The sequence below is a fragment of the Erinaceus europaeus genome, chromosome 16 (genome assembly GCF_950295315.1).
Source record: "Erinaceus europaeus chromosome 16, mEriEur2.1, whole genome shotgun sequence".
Taxonomy (NCBI): Eukaryota; Metazoa; Chordata; class Mammalia; order Eulipotyphla; family Erinaceidae; genus Erinaceus; species Erinaceus europaeus.
In genome coordinates, this window is record NC_080177.1 from 33187432 (window position 1) to 33202952 (window position 15521).

At 35.8% G+C, this 15521-nt stretch overlaps 1 protein-coding gene and 2 long non-coding RNA genes across 8 annotated transcripts in view; 2 read left to right on the forward strand and 1 right to left on the reverse strand.

The window, feature by feature from the left end:
* LOC132533432 (uncharacterized) overlaps positions 1 to 15521 on the forward strand; it is a 941342-nt gene that overhangs the window by 858746 nt on the left and 67075 nt on the right. The window lies entirely within an intron of this gene.
* Positions 1 to 15521, forward strand: part of LOC132533434 (uncharacterized) — a 117777-nt gene that overhangs the window by 42519 nt on the left and 59737 nt on the right. The gene's annotated exons all lie outside the window — the stretch shown is intronic.
* SLC38A6 (solute carrier family 38 member 6) overlaps positions 1 to 15521 on the reverse strand; it is a 93557-nt gene that overhangs the window by 8075 nt on the left and 69961 nt on the right. For 3 of the 6 annotated variants that reach the window (XM_060174885.1, XM_007519270.2, XM_060174888.1), the window contains 6 exons: positions 15073 to 15155; positions 14478 to 14536; positions 7115 to 7180; positions 6862 to 6915; positions 4313 to 4392; positions 3256 to 3356 (listed from right to left, as the gene is read on the reverse strand). In XM_060174885.1, the coding sequence (XP_060030868.1) occupies positions 3256 to 3356; positions 4313 to 4392; positions 6862 to 6915; positions 7115 to 7180; positions 14478 to 14536; positions 15073 to 15155 (443 nt within the window). The remainder of the gene's footprint in view (positions 1 to 3255; positions 3357 to 4312; positions 4393 to 6861; positions 6916 to 7114; positions 7181 to 14477; positions 14537 to 15072; positions 15156 to 15521) is intronic. The other 3 variants (XM_060174884.1, XM_060174886.1, XM_060174887.1) reach the window with 3 other exon arrangements.

Sequence of the window (15521 nt, forward strand, 5' to 3'; positions counted from 1 at the left end):
CTAAGTCTTGGGAACTCGGGACAAGAAAAGATTCCAAGCAGTCAATTAGCCTGTAGTACTGGAATTACTACAAATTTTAAATTTCTACAAGTCTACTTTTTCAAAATGATAACTTATCTTCTATCAACTGAGCCATTCTATCAACTGAGCCACGACATATACAAAGGACAGAATGAAATACACTTCTTTGAATTCAGACAAATCTCTATAAATCTCAGTAAGGACTCAATGATAGTGATTATTTAAAGTCAGGATGTTGTCCTATTTGATCTACATCGTCAAAAAAGTATGAAATTTGTAAAGATTACCACATAGTATAAGATCACTGGGTTATTCAGGAGACCTGTCACTACATGTCACCACATGACAAGCCACTTCACCTCTCTGGGCTTCAGTTGCTCATCTATAAATCAAGTTAAGGACTTAATACTATTCCTTTTGAAAAAGGATTTCCTTGATTAAGATTAAACTTCCTCCTCTCTGAACAAAAGGGGGCTACTGTGAAGGGAGAATGATTACCTAAATCTTGTAGTTTTGGAGAAGGAATTTCCTTCCTTTCTCCCTCCCTTTTCACCCATTTGTCCACCTATCTATCACTTGCCTATCTGCTGTGTGATTTTTTAAGTTGTATATTTTTCCACTGCATAAACTTTGTATATGCTGACAAATTTACGAAGATAAGGATTATCAGAGACAACCTATAGTTTTTACTAAAACAAACAAACAAACAAAAAAAAAAACCAAGTAGATTATTGTTGGAAATATTTAACTTACATGAAAAAAAGTTTAGTCACTGTGTTCAAGCAACGATAGTAGGATGATGGATGGATAGATAACAGAAAAAGAGAGACTGAGAGAGAGACATACCTGGAGCTTAAGTGAGCCAAATTTTCTCCAAAAGCTCTCTGTGAAAAAACTTAAAACAAAGGAAATCTGGGTTCGACAGCTTAATTCCTAAGGAGATAGGATGGTAATAAAGGCACTTTCTCTGGAGATAAAATGGAATTCAAATCCCAATGCACTGCGCTTATTCACTACATGTACCTGGTCAAATTACTAAACCTTATAGAGCTACACCTACCTTGCAGAGTTGGTTTAGGGATTCAGTCAAGCAATGTATGTTAAATAGCCAGCATTTAAAATAAATGCTAGCTGAAGACATGTATAAGTACTCATCTCTTTCTACCTCTGTTTCAATTTAAATGTAATATAGTTCCTAAGCAACTCATAGTAATTCATAAGACTATTTCCCAGCCATATGGGAAACTGACAGGCATTCTGAAGTTTCTGACCCATAGCTCTACAAACTTATAGGGAGATGAAGGTAGTTTATTTTTATAAACTTTTCTCAATGCTGGAGATCCCTAAATGTAACAGTTTTAACGTCAGGTGACAATTCTTATTTAGAAAAATCACATAAGTGTCTTGTTTTACATATAACTCATTTCCTTCTCTATATAACTTACTACTATTACCTCATGATGCAGACTAGTGGATGAAGATACTACAGGATGAAGTATTCTTTTCAAGGTCACAGTGATACCTAAGTAGGGGACTTATTTGAACCATCTTTGTTGAATTCAAAAATCTATACTTTTTTCTAGTAGGTTTAAGGAAACAACTGGTTTAGGAAAGGTAGTTTATACAGGTAAACATTGTCCAAAAACTAGTCAGTTTTGCATTAACTCTGGGAGATAAGCAAAGCACCATTACAAGGCATCATGGATATCTAAAACATGTGCTCAAGACTATCAACCATGAAATCAGAGTCATAACAGCTAAATATCACCAAAGTAGTAACAGCCATGTAATTAAAGAGTTGCTTATAACAGCATACACAAACTGAAAAGTATATTCAAGAATTTAACAAATTAAGTGTAATCTGTCATGTGTTTATTTGCAAACTAAACAAGTATGTTTGGAAATTAAGTAAGAGAGCTTATGAATTTTTTTTGTATTATTCTAGACTATTTTTTCCTCATTAGTTTCTTATCAGAAGAGAGAAACACATACCAAGTAATTCCTCAAGGGAAAAAAGGCATTTTTATCAATTTAAAGGATTCTTAAAATTAAGGAGAAAACTCAGGGACTATCCTAGTATAGTAACAGCTGAATTAAACTTGAAGGCAGAGATCTCAGACAACTAAGTGTACAACTATAGTCCAGTATGAAACCCTTAGGACCTCAATTCGTTCTTTTGTAATTAAGAGGAATGACTCTCCCAACCTCCCAAAATGCTGAACTAGAGTCTAATATACCATCTTCCCAATAATAAATAAAGCTATTATTGCACTTGTAGAACGACATCAGTAGTTCCTAAGTCTGAGGTTTTACTTAGGTGTTTAAGAAAATTTTCATATGAAGTCAATTACCTTGAATTTAACCCACCTTTATATGAAGGATTCATTTTTTTTCTTAAACTATTATTATTATCATCACCATCATTATTATTTTCTTTCTTTTTTTCCACCAGGGTTTTAGCTGGGGCTCAGTGCCTACATGACAAATCTACTATTCCAGGCAGTCATTTTTACCACCTTTTCTCTTTTCTTCTCTACTCTCTCTCTCTCTTTTTAAATTTATTTGACAGGACAGAGAGAAACTGACAATATGGCAATATAGGGAGAGAGAAAGACAGATACTTGCAGACTCACTTCACAGTTTGTAAAGTGTCCCTCCTACAGTTGGGGAGTGGGGACTTGAACCCAGGTCCTTGCATATGGTGATATGTGCACTTAACCAGGTGTGCCATTGCCCCCCCCTTTTAAAAAAATTATTATTATTATTACTTTTTTTTTAACCAGAGTATTGTCAAGTCTGCTTATGGTGCTATGGTGGTGGCAGGGACTGAAGTTGGCACCTGGGAGCCTCAAGCATGAAAGTCATTTGTATAACCTTTATGCTATTTCCCCTGCCTGAGGCAATCCTTTATTTTTCTTTATTCTTCTTCTGTTTTTTTTTTTCTTTTCTTTTCTTTTTCTGTTTTCTACCAGAGCACTGTTTAGCTCTAACAGTGGTGCAAGAGTCTGAACCTGTGACTTGGAGCCTCAAACATGAGCGTATTTTTGCATAACCACCTTCTCTCCCAGCTGGCTATCAATTCTTTAAGGCCTGCTAAGCCACTACAGTACAGTACTGAGTTCTAGTTGACTGAATAAAGTAATTAAGTGAAAGGCAGGAACACAGTTCATATTCAGGTGTGATATAAACTATAGAACAATTTATGTTGTCATCTATATTTAATAATATACTTACCATAAAAAGTAAGATAGCCAAAGAGTGCAGATATAAAATAAACAACAAAACTTAAAGCAATTGCTGTGTTGGTTACATTCTGCATTCTTTGCTTTGAAGGGCTAGTAAAAGAAATGACAAAAGTGGGATCAGTGATCTGATTTTTATCCGAAGAAACAATTAATTTCCTAAGTCAAGAGAACTTTTCAATCATTCAAGACATAGTTCATTACTAACTATATACTAGAACTATTGATTTAAAATTGCTACACAAAGATTATACTTCCAGGAGACATTCTCAACTTGGGCAAAATTAATTCTTCAGAATTAACTTTTGGTTGTTTTATTTTAAAATAAGACTTGGGGAGCTGGGCAGTGGCACACCTGGTTGAGTGCACCTGTTAAGATAAGACTTAGAGGGAGTCGAGTGGTAGTGCCGCGGGTTAAGCACAGGTGGCACAAAATGCAAGGACTGGTGTAAGGATCCTGGTTCGAGTCCCCGGCTCCCCACCTGCAAGGGAGTCACTTGTGAAGCAGGTTTGCAGGTGTCTCTCTTTCTCTCTCCCTCTCTGTCTTCCCTTTCTCTCTCGATTTCTCTCTGTCCTAACCAACAACAACAATATCAATAACAACAACAATAATAACTATAACAATAATAAAAAAAGGGCAACAAAAGGAAATAAATATTAAAAAAAAAAAAAAGACTTAGGGAGTCAGGCAGTAGCGCAGCGGGTTAAGTGCACATGGCACAAAGCACAAGGACCAGAGTAAGGATCCCAGTTCTAGCCCCTGGCTCCCCACCTGCAGGGGAGTCGCTTCACATGCGGTGAAGTAGGTCTGCAGGTGTCTATCTTTCTCTCTCCCTCCCCATTTCTCTCTGTCCTATCCACCAACAATGACATCAATAACCACAACAATGTTAAACAACAGGGGCAACAAAAGGGAAAAAAAAAAAAGAATCCAGTGATAGTAGTAAAAAAGATTCATAAAGAAAACTCATTCAAACTGAAAGTTCTAGAAGTCAAAAGAACATTTAAATTACTTAATGCATTTAAAATACTTCAAGATTCTACAGTACCTTTGAAGTTCACAGTATATGGGCAATATAGAGGTGTGGCAAAGAAATGAAAAAGCCATGGTTGGTATGGCATATGCACTCTGAAAAGCAATTTAAAAGATAAAATTCTTAAATGTTACTCAAAATTACTACATGTAGAACCAGAACTGGAGTTGGCATATTGCACGAAAGTAAAAGAATACAGGACTAAAAAGGATGACAGAGGACCTAGTGGGGATTATATTATTATATGGAAAACAGGGAAGTGTTATGCATGTACAAACTATTGTATTTACTGTCGAATGTAAAACATAAATTCCCCAATAAATTTAAGAAAAATTATTACACATTATTTGATGGTAAAATGAGTTTTCTGAAACAAAATAATCATTTTGATTGAAGTTATTTCACCTTTCAAAAATCATCTTGACTTTAAGTAATGTGTCTGGCTTTAAAGAGATACACAATTCTGATCACTAGCAAATGCTTTACTTGATAATTGAATTGCCTACAATAGACAGTATTTCTTGACTAACTTCCATTCAGTGTTGCTGAATCACTGCTTCCTCTACATTATTTATGTATTGTAACATTAAGGTAAGAAAAATGCTATTTTGTGGTCCGGGAGGTGGCGCAGTGGCTAACCCACTAGACTCTCAGGCATGAGGTCCTGAGTTCAATCCCCGGCACCCGGCAGCACATGTACCAGAGTGATGTCTGGTTCTTTCTCTCTCTCCTCCTATATTTCTCATTAATAAATAAATAAAATATTTTTTAAAAAAAGACAAATGCTATTTTGGTAAAATTGAAAAAAAACCTCTGGGAGTCGGGCGGTGGCGCAGCGGGTTAAGTGCACTTGGCGCAAATCGCCAGGACCTGCGTAAGGACCCCAGTTCGAGCCCCCGGATCCCCACCTGCAGGGGAGTTGCTTCACAGGAGGTGAAGCAGGTCTGCAGATGTCTGTCTTCCTCTCCTCTCTCCATTTCTCTCTGTCCTATCCAACAACAACGACATTAATAACCACAACAATGTTAAACAAGGGCAACAAAAAGGAAAATAAAAAAAAAAATTTTAAAATTAAAAAAAAAGAAAAGAACCTCTTAGATCACTCTCTTGCAATTCCCAGTCTTTTCTAATGTATGCATTAGGATGGTAAAGTACATCTTATCACTTTAAGCATTAATAATAGATATTTTTTTAACCTGCTTTTATCAACTCAGTTCAAAGGAACAAAGAAGTATTAATTACATCTTTGTATTAACAGCATCTTTGACTAGAATTTCTCTTAATGGGGCTGACTGTGACTTATTATAGACCAACAAATTCCTAGAGTTACACTGAAATATATGAGCCTAACTACCTTCCTTCCACTAGAATACTTCAGAGCCAGAGGAAGTTACATAAATAAAAAACAAACAAACAAAACCCCCAAATATAAAACACCCCAAATAGTTAACAATTTACTTTATTTCCTACTCTTAAAAAACAAACAAACAAAACCTAACTAGCTTTAAGCACTTCAAAATAAAGTTCCAAATGACTGAAGACCTATTTTGGGATAATGCCTCCTAAAAATATCTGGGGGGTAGGGGTATCTGGAAGGAAGGAAAGCTTCCTTCCTGAGAATGGATTAGGGGAATGCAAGTTTAATCCATAAATTCTTTCATATATTGTTCAATATCCTGGCTTGCCAATTACCCTTCCTAGATCTTTAATTACTCTACCTATGTTTTACAAAGAGGATTCTACCATATAAAAGATGTGATAACCACCCTGTACTTCCATCCCCAAAATAAAATGATAAAAACACTCTGAGGTTAAAAAGGATAATTATGCACAAAGGCGTTCACAGTAACATGCCACACGAGTAGTAGAATTATTCAGGAATAGCAGGGATTCTAGTAATTAGAGCCTGCATTTCAGCAGGTGGAGAGACTTGTAGCATCATGAAAGACTGTTCTAGAATGATAAGACAGAGATCAACCATATCAGTTGGACTCTCTTCTACTGATGCTCAGGGGACTCTTTCAAGCATTTCTAATATCCTAGGGGTCTTAGAGACGGGAAGGGAAGTTGGTCTTCTAGTCTCCAATGCAGGCATCATAAATTTCAACTTTGGAATGTTGGCCAGGAGATATTTTGGCAGCACTCAACTGCTGGGCAAATGATGCAGCAGTTTAGCTATAAAGCAAGGTTCTACTAATCTAGGAGGGGTTTTGATATAATTGGCTATTTGGCTTTAAAAGTCCAGAGGGCAAGAGGAAGTGTGTATCCACAGAGGACCTTATTGGCCAGACCAGGCATTGGGTAAATGTGTTCTTTTAGGCAGTCGCCCACTTAAAACAGTCTCTATTTAAAGGCATGCCACAGGGGGGGGAAAGTTGGCTGTTTGATAATGGGCCACCCTGTGCTGAAAAACATTATTCTTCTGGTAGGCAACTCTATACTTAGCACTTTCACAAAAATTAATTAGTTACAGGTACAAAGACCTAAGAGACCCTATTACACAAATCTCTTAAAACTTGTAATGTGAAAAATCAACCAAAAATATCTGTTAATAACTTACACACCTCTTTGGAGAAATGAAAGAGCTTTGGTTTACAGTCATCTGTAGCATTTGAATTCTGTTTAAGAGGATTGAGGGGGAAAAAGAGAAACCAACAGTCATTAAAAGTCAGAATACATCAATAAAAAATGGATTTACTTTCAAAATATCTAAAACAAAGTTTCAAAATACAACATAGCCACCACTTTTTTTTTATTAGAAAAACTGTTAGTCTGTTTGATTCTTTTTAGATTTGAAAGGCAAATATAATCTATTACCTGGAAGTACTGCTCTGTATAGTTTAATGTCAGAGGACAAGGGATAGACCATTTTTTAATGATTATCTGAAAGAATAAGTGAATTCAACATTAGGATTATTTCTCACAAAACTCATGACAAGCAAATGACTTCAAATAAATCAGGAGTATTTTAACTAACCTAAAACCACACCAAATATGATGCTAACTAACAGAAGACACCATGCTCATATGAATTTCCCAGTTACAGTAGGTTCATCATCTAGTGTACTACTAATGACAGGGGGATAGAGAGGTGGAAGGAGGGTGCATGTTCTGTTCAGTGGAACTCTAGCTCAAAAAAACTGAGAGCATTCTTGTGACAACTTTTCAAACTCCACTACCAATCAAGGCATTTAAAAAAAAAAGTCAACTCAAAGTAGGAATGTGATTTTTTTTTTTTTTTTTTTTTGGTGACAATGGAACAGCATGGTTATTTGTGGACCTGGCAGTAATTGCAGATAGAGATTCACAGCAAATTTTGGAAATGGTCACAGGCAAAAATAAGTAGAGACTTTAAGGGTAGAATGGGGTTTGTGAGGTAGAAGCGCTATCCTATTTTTCTTTGCTTAAACTGTATTGTTTTTGATGAATGTGGATAAAGCAGGTTAAAAATAATAGAACATAGCTAGGGAACTTCAGCTGGTAAAATAAATAAATAAATAACACATTAAAATAAATCCAGAGGGTTACCATTTCTCAGAAATAATTAATGAAAATGTTTCAGGAATTTACTCTTAATTGTGGCTGCCCTCTCTCTAGACCTACAGTTGTAGTAGTACTTATATTACCATTGTCAGAGCTTGCTTCAGGCTAAAACCCAGCACTGAAGAGAGAATAAAAGAAGAAATTGTCCTTTGCAAGAGAATAATAAGTAAATACTGCTACTATTCCTATTTGCTATATATGCCGCTTTTAATTTTAATTATGATTAAAATCTTCACTTAGTGGCAAAACAAATATAAGAAAAACAATTTTAGAATTAAGTTAATGATAACACTGAAGGATTACTCTTATTTAAAATTAAAACACTTCATAATGTTGTGGTGACTTGCATGCATCATGTGAGGGTGTGAATATACTCCTAAAATCTTATAAATTTTGCAAAATTATTTCAAAAAATTTGAAAACACTTAATAAAACTCTTCATATAAAAAACAAGTATGGACAGGTTGAACAAGTTGCTTTGGCATTTTAATATGGAATAAAGTAACTTACCAAAAAGAAGGGAAAAAAAACCAAAAGCAATAATCCCAATTTTTTTTACTTTAAAATTTTTATTAGTGATTTAATATTGATTTACAAAATCGTAAGATAACAGGGGTATACACTTTCCCGTATGCATCTCCCAATCCAAACCAAATAATATTGCATCCGCCGATCACAACCTAACCAAAGCAACGATTGCCATCTCAACATGCTTCACCTCAGACTGTATCCAGAGACTTCACGTGTGGAATGACAACCCTTCAGCTTCATTACTCGGGTGAGACCTTTCCTTTAATAGTACACTCTAATTTCATCTCAGGTAGTTCACTTTCTAACAAAGTCCCATAACCTAGATATACACCAGTTTCTGTGAGAGAGAGCTTATGTGCACACGTATCCATAAACTACTCCAAAATATATACCTGAAAGCAGAAGTACACTAGAGTTTGCAGTGAGTACCTCCCTAACACTTCCTCTCCACTATTCCAAGCTTGGGATCCATGATTGCTCAACAAATTGTTTGGCTTCATATGTTAACTCTCTTTTCAATCACCAGGTTCCAGATGCCACCAGGATGCTGGCTAGGCTTCCCTGGACTGAAGACCCCACCAATGTGTCCTGGAGCTCAGCTTCCCCAGAGACCCACCCTACTAGGGAAAGAGAGAGGCAGACTGGGAGTATGGACCGACCAGTCAACGCCCATGTTCAGCGGGGAAGCAATTACAGAAGCCAGACCTTCTACCTTCTGCAACCCTCAACGACCCTGGGTCCATGCTCCCAGAGGGCTAGAGAATGGGAAGGCTATCATGGGAGGGGGTGGGTTATGGGGATTGGGTGGTGGGAATTGTGTGGAGTTGTACCCCTCCTACCTTATGCTTTTGTTCACTAATCCTTTCTTAAATAAAAAATTTAAAAATAAAAAAAAAATAAAATAAAAGATAACGGGTATAATTCCACACCTTTCCCACCACTAGAGTTCTGTGACCCCACTTCCTTCATTGGAAACTGTATTAGTTCTTCCAACCTATCTATATTTATATTTATTTGCCCAATTTTTTCTATGGTTCTGTCTTTTCTTCCTTTCTTTAAATTTTTTTTTTATATTTATTTATTCCCTTTTGTTGCCCTTGGCTTTTTATTACTATTGTTGTTGTTGTTATTGATGTCCTTGTTGTTGGACAGGACAGAGAGAAATGGAGAGATGGGGAAGACAGAGGGGGAGAGAAAGATAAGACACTTGCAGGCCTGCTTCACCACCTGTGAAGTGACTCCCCTGGGGTGGGGGAGGGGGCTCAAACCAGGATCCTTACAATGGTCCTTGCGCTTTTAGCCATGTGTGCTTAACCCACTGCACTACCACCCAACTCTTCTTTTCTTCCTATGTCATGTCTACTACTTCTGATTGTACTTCTCCCCCCCTCCCGCGTCATCTTTCCCATATATATTTTAAGTTGGAGTAGAAGCTAGAAGCAAGGTTGTAATTTGTCTGTCAAATTCAGTGTGTCTGTCATGCACCTTTTCCTTTCTAATAATTGTGGCAGAGGCAGCAATTACTGAGTACTGAGTTATGTACCAGGCACTTTGATAATCTCTTTATGTTAGATATTTCCTTTACTTATTTTTTTTCAGCTGATCAGGCTTTTAAGTGAAAATATACATAGTTACTTTATCCAGTCATCTATCAGTGGGCATTTAGGCTGCTTATAAACATAGGAGTGCATATATCCTACCCATATTAGTGTTTGCATGTCCTTTGGATAAATGCCTGAGTGCTATTGCTAGATCATAAAGAAAATCCATTTTTATTTATTTAAAGACTTTCCATACAGTTTTCCAAACAGGCTGCACCAGCTTGCATTCCCACCAACAGCATAACAGAAGATTAGATAAAGAAGTGATGTGATATATAGTCAATGAACACTAAAGTGCAATCAAAAAAGATGACATTGCTTCCTATGGGACAAAGTGGATGGAGCTGGAGGTGATTGTGCTTAGCAAAATAAAGAGATGAAAGACAACTATTGGATGGTTTCATATGTAGAATCTAGAGAACTGAAACACATGAACTTGCAAACAAAACCCAAACCAAACCAAAGCAAAAACAGAAGCAAACAAACTGTTTCTAAGACTCTGTGAGAACTATTTTGGTTATTGTTGGGAGGGTGGAGGCACAGAACTTTGCTGATGGATGTGGCTTGCTTGTTCGTTGTTTCCCACCAGGGTTATCAATGGGGCTCAGTGCTTGCAAGATGAATCCACCGCCTCTTTTTTTTCCTTTTTTTTTTTTTTGCTTAAACATTTTTTTAATTTTATTTGATAGGACAGAGAAAAATTGAGAGGGGAGGAGAAGATGGGGGAGGAGGAGAGACAGAGAGATACCTGTAATATTTGCTTCACCACTCATGAAGCTTTCTACCCTGCAGGTAGGGAGCAGGGGTTCAAATTCTGGTCCTTGAGCATGGTAACATGTGTACTTAACCAGGTGTGCCACCACTCATCCCCCTTGTGGTAACGAATTATACCATGTAATGTTATATATAATATGTATATATATTTAAGTGAGACATAGATACAGGGAGACCAGAGGACTGCTCAACTCTGTCTAATGGTGGTGCTGAGTATTGAACCTGTGACCTCAGATCCTCAGGCATAGTCTTTTTCAGAACCATTATGCTGTCTCCCCAGACCACCCTGTAATCTTACAATCTTGTAAACTACTATTCACACATTTAAAAAAAATTAACACATTGCATACTTATAGTAATATAATGTTCAGTTATAGTCAATCTCTTTAATAAGACACTTTCAAACACTATGCTTGGAGAAATAGGGTAGATAAAGATGCTAACCCATAAAGTACAAGTGCAGACAGGAATGGAAATAAAGAACAAAACAGAAGAAGGAATTTTTGCTTAAGCTGAAGATAGAACATGCTAAGGAAATAATGCCAGTAGTTAGAAAGAAACAGAGATCCTTCTTTCTCTCAACTTGCAATTCTTATTTGAGGAAAATAAATTCATATTTAATTATGTATTGTCAAACTGTTCTCTACTTTAACCTAATAAAATTAATTCATCTCCCCTCTTAGTTGACAGATCCTTAATTCTCACAACTCTATAATACCTAACATAGTGCTTAGTAGAATGGAAGCTTCTGGATAAAATTGATTCAATTAATTCTCTATTTTGGTATTTAATAAACTTCTCTGTTTTAATACAATGATAATGTTTAGAATAGTAATATGTAAAGAAGCAGAACTTCTGGGAAAGATGGCTATATATTTGTGTTCTAAAATGGGCCAAAAGGTAAATATACCAAGAAAAAAGTAAAATATGAGTATTATCATTCTGAATCATCATTAAAACGGCCATACTTTAATTTTCTTTTTTTTTAATTTAATTTTATTTATTTATTCCCTTTTGTTGCCCTTATTGTTTTATTGTTGTAGTTGTTATTGTTGTCATTGTTGGGTAGGACAGAGAGAAATGGAGAGGGGAGGGGGAAGATAGAGAGAGGGAGAGAAAGATAAGACACCTGCAGACCTGCTTCACCGCTTGTGAAGTGACCCCCTGCAGGTGGGGAGCCAGGCCTCGAACCAGGATCCTTACGCGGGTCCTTGTGCTTAGCGCCACCTGCGCTTAACCCGCTGCGCTACAGCCTGACTCCCCATACTTTAATTTTCATTGTGTATTCAGCATAATCTAATAAAATGAGTTTTCTGAATTGATATTTTAACATAATAAAATACATTATTACATATGATATACAAATACTTAATGATAAGAATAGTCACACAGTAATTGGCATGCTTCAAAACTCAGAGTTAATTTAATATGCACATGTTTTTTTTTCCCTAACCACTTCATTTCAAAACCTATTACTTACAGAGTCTAAAATAAATATGTAAATTAGAAAAGTTAGCCAATGTCTTCATTGTCTCACTGTAAACCAAAAATTTAAAAATATTTTTTCCCCTTTTGTTGCCCTTGTTTTATTGTGGTTGTCACTTAACCCGCTGCAGCTACCCATAAACCAAATTTAAGTGGTGCTCACAGGTACATATCAGGGCAGATGATGTGTAAAAAATATAAAACGTGTATTTATAATGAATGTAGGGGTGTTAATTCCTTATTAATTCTACTTCTACAGTAGAATCTTGCATTGAATTAAAGAGTATTTGCCATGACAGAAATGAATACTGTGACAACTACAATTACTGGGACAAATAAAATAGGTATATCAAGATAGCTAACTGGCTTCAAACTATTAACTATCAATATTAAACTACTCCTACTTAGACAATGCTTGGATAGCAGTTATCTATGCAGAATTCATTGTTATCTATACTCATTAATTTTAGTATTTACATGCTTATTTGCATATATATATGTTACTTCTAAACAGGTATATGATTCTCAACCATCAGATTAAAATACTTGCTATTTCTTTTCAATGTGGAACCTAAAATGTGTAATTTCATAGATGTTAACAGATCATCTTATGGCAATAATTTCACACGTGTAAGGCAAATAATTATGCTATCAACACCTTAAATCAGATACTATGCTATTATCACTATAGTTCAGTAATACTGAAAAAAGGATACTAGGTGATGGCATACATATTACCTTGCACTAAGACCAGGGTTGAAGACCCTGGCCCTCACCTGTAAGAAGGGAATCTTCATGAATGGTGGAACAGTGTTGCAGGTTAGTTGGTGTCTCTCTCTCTCTCTCCTTCCTTTTCTCTCTCCCTCTCTCCCTCTCTTTCATAAATGAAAGAAAAAGGAAAAAAAAGGTCACCAGAAACAGTGGAGTCCTCATGCAGGCACTAAGCCCCAGTGATAAGTTAGGGGACAAAAAATAAGAAGAAATTTAAATTTTTAATATTTTTTATTCCCTTTTGTTGCTCTTGTTGTTTTATTGTTGTAGTTATTGTTGTTATTGATGTCGTCATTATTGAATAGAACAGAGAGAAATGGAGAGAGGAGGGGGAGACAGAGAGGAGGAGAGAAAGACAGACACCTGCAGACCTGCTTCACTGCTTATGAAGCGACTCCCCTGCAGGTGGGGGCCCCTGGGGCTGAAACTGGGATCCTTACCGGTCCTTGCGGTTTGCGCCACGTGGGCTTAACCTGCTGTGCTAACGCCCGACTCCCTAAATTTTTTATATTGTCATTATTATTTATTCTTTGCTAGATACAGAAAGGCAGAGAGAGATTAAGTGAAAGAGATTATAGCACTGCAGATTCCTTTGATGTGGTGGTGGGGGGGGCTGGGCTTGAACCTGGGTACACACGCCAGGGCAACATATTAACCGCATGAGCTATTTCACCCACCCATCTAGAATTATTTTAAAGATATAAAAACAAATTAAGTTTACATCTGACAGTTATTTTTTCCTCGTATAATAAAAATGAGCTACTTGAGCTAGTGAAATTGCTCATTTGGATAGTGTGCTTGCTGTCTATATGACCCAGGTTCAAGCCCCACCCCCACAGCATTGAAGGAAGTGTCAGTGCTGTGGGCTCTTTTGCTCTCTCTTTGCCTTTCTGCTTTTCAGTCTCTATAAAAAAAATAATAATAACTTACTAAGAAAAGACACATTCCATGAATGAAAAGTTTTTCTTTGCAATAGACTTTATAAGTAGTTGTCTATATTAAATAAATCAAAACAAATAGAATACAAGCAACCCAATTCTTACTAGATTACCCTATAATTCAGATGCAGAAACTCTGGTTTCATTAATAAATGAAGTTTCAAAATTTTAATGACTATCTTAAATCTCTTATACACATATATTAAAATCAGCCTAATTCTGATGCTTTAGTACCCAACCTTATATACAAACACAACAGCAAAGAATCAAATTCCATGTCAAATTTTAACATAATTGTTATGCTCTCTTCTCTAGATAACTACCCGAGACACTGAATTTTAGATGCTCTCTAGTTAAGAGTCCTCATAACAGATATAAAGAAGAAAATAATTTTGTGAAATGAAATTGGTTTTAATAACATACTGAAATAAAACAGGATGCCTTACCCACACAAAATGTTAAAAAAAAAAAAAGACATTAACACAATGAGTTCAATTTTAATGAGGAGATAAGCAAGACACTATATTTTAAACTTACCACAAGTGCAAAGAACACCATAAAGAAAAATGATAAACTACTTGTGTAGCCAAGAAAACCTGTAAAATAAAAAGCAAATTATAAGGAAAGTGATTCTGATATACAGAAAAAAAAAAAAAAGCTATACATACTGAGCATGTTTTCCATTACAGTGGTTGGTATCTAGGGCTTAGGGCTGAGAATAACAACATTCCAACTATCTGTCACAGATCATTTATATAGTTCTGTACAGCAGACTTGGAACTGGCTTACCACTAATGGTACACTGTAAGGAAAGACTACTCTTTAATGTTCCACTGTAAAGATTTTATTTTCATGGGGCAGACAAAATATTACTGTAAACTAAGTAATAGGTTAACTAGGCAAGGCAGAAGGCTAACCAACCTAAAATACAGCCAGATTTAAAATTATTCAAGCCCACCATCCTTCTGCTAAAATTGTGGTACTGTGAATTTAAAAGTCTGTTAATATTAGCTTTTTCTTTTCTTTCTTCATTTCTTTCCTTTTGTCTTCCTTCCTTCCTTCTTTCCTTCCTTCCTTCCTTCCTTCCTTTCTTTGCTCTAAACAAATAATGCTCTCTTCTAGCAAAACTTACCTATTTTAGGAAGAAGTGCAAGAGGGAATACAATGCCAACACAAATGATAACTAGTAGTATTTGTCCATCAAGATACCAAGACCTATTATGAAAAAAAAATCCTGTCTTAGGCAATGGACTCCAATTCTTGCATCTACACAAATATACACACACACATTACAGTTATTACAACCACCCATTTGGAAAATACTGCTTTGTTTTTTTGAAACGTATTTGTAGGATCTGATTATTCTTATTAATGAATTTATATTTAACAAATATATCCAGACAATAACATTTTTCAACAACCAAATTACCAAATATTTTAAAAGTAAGCTAAATAGTCAATGTTTGTGTAGAATGATGAATTGTGTACAAAATTGGTGAAAGTATAAATTGTTTATATTACTTTTATTGAAAGCAATCTGGCAACAGATATTGAGAATCTTCAAATATTTATACTCTTTTT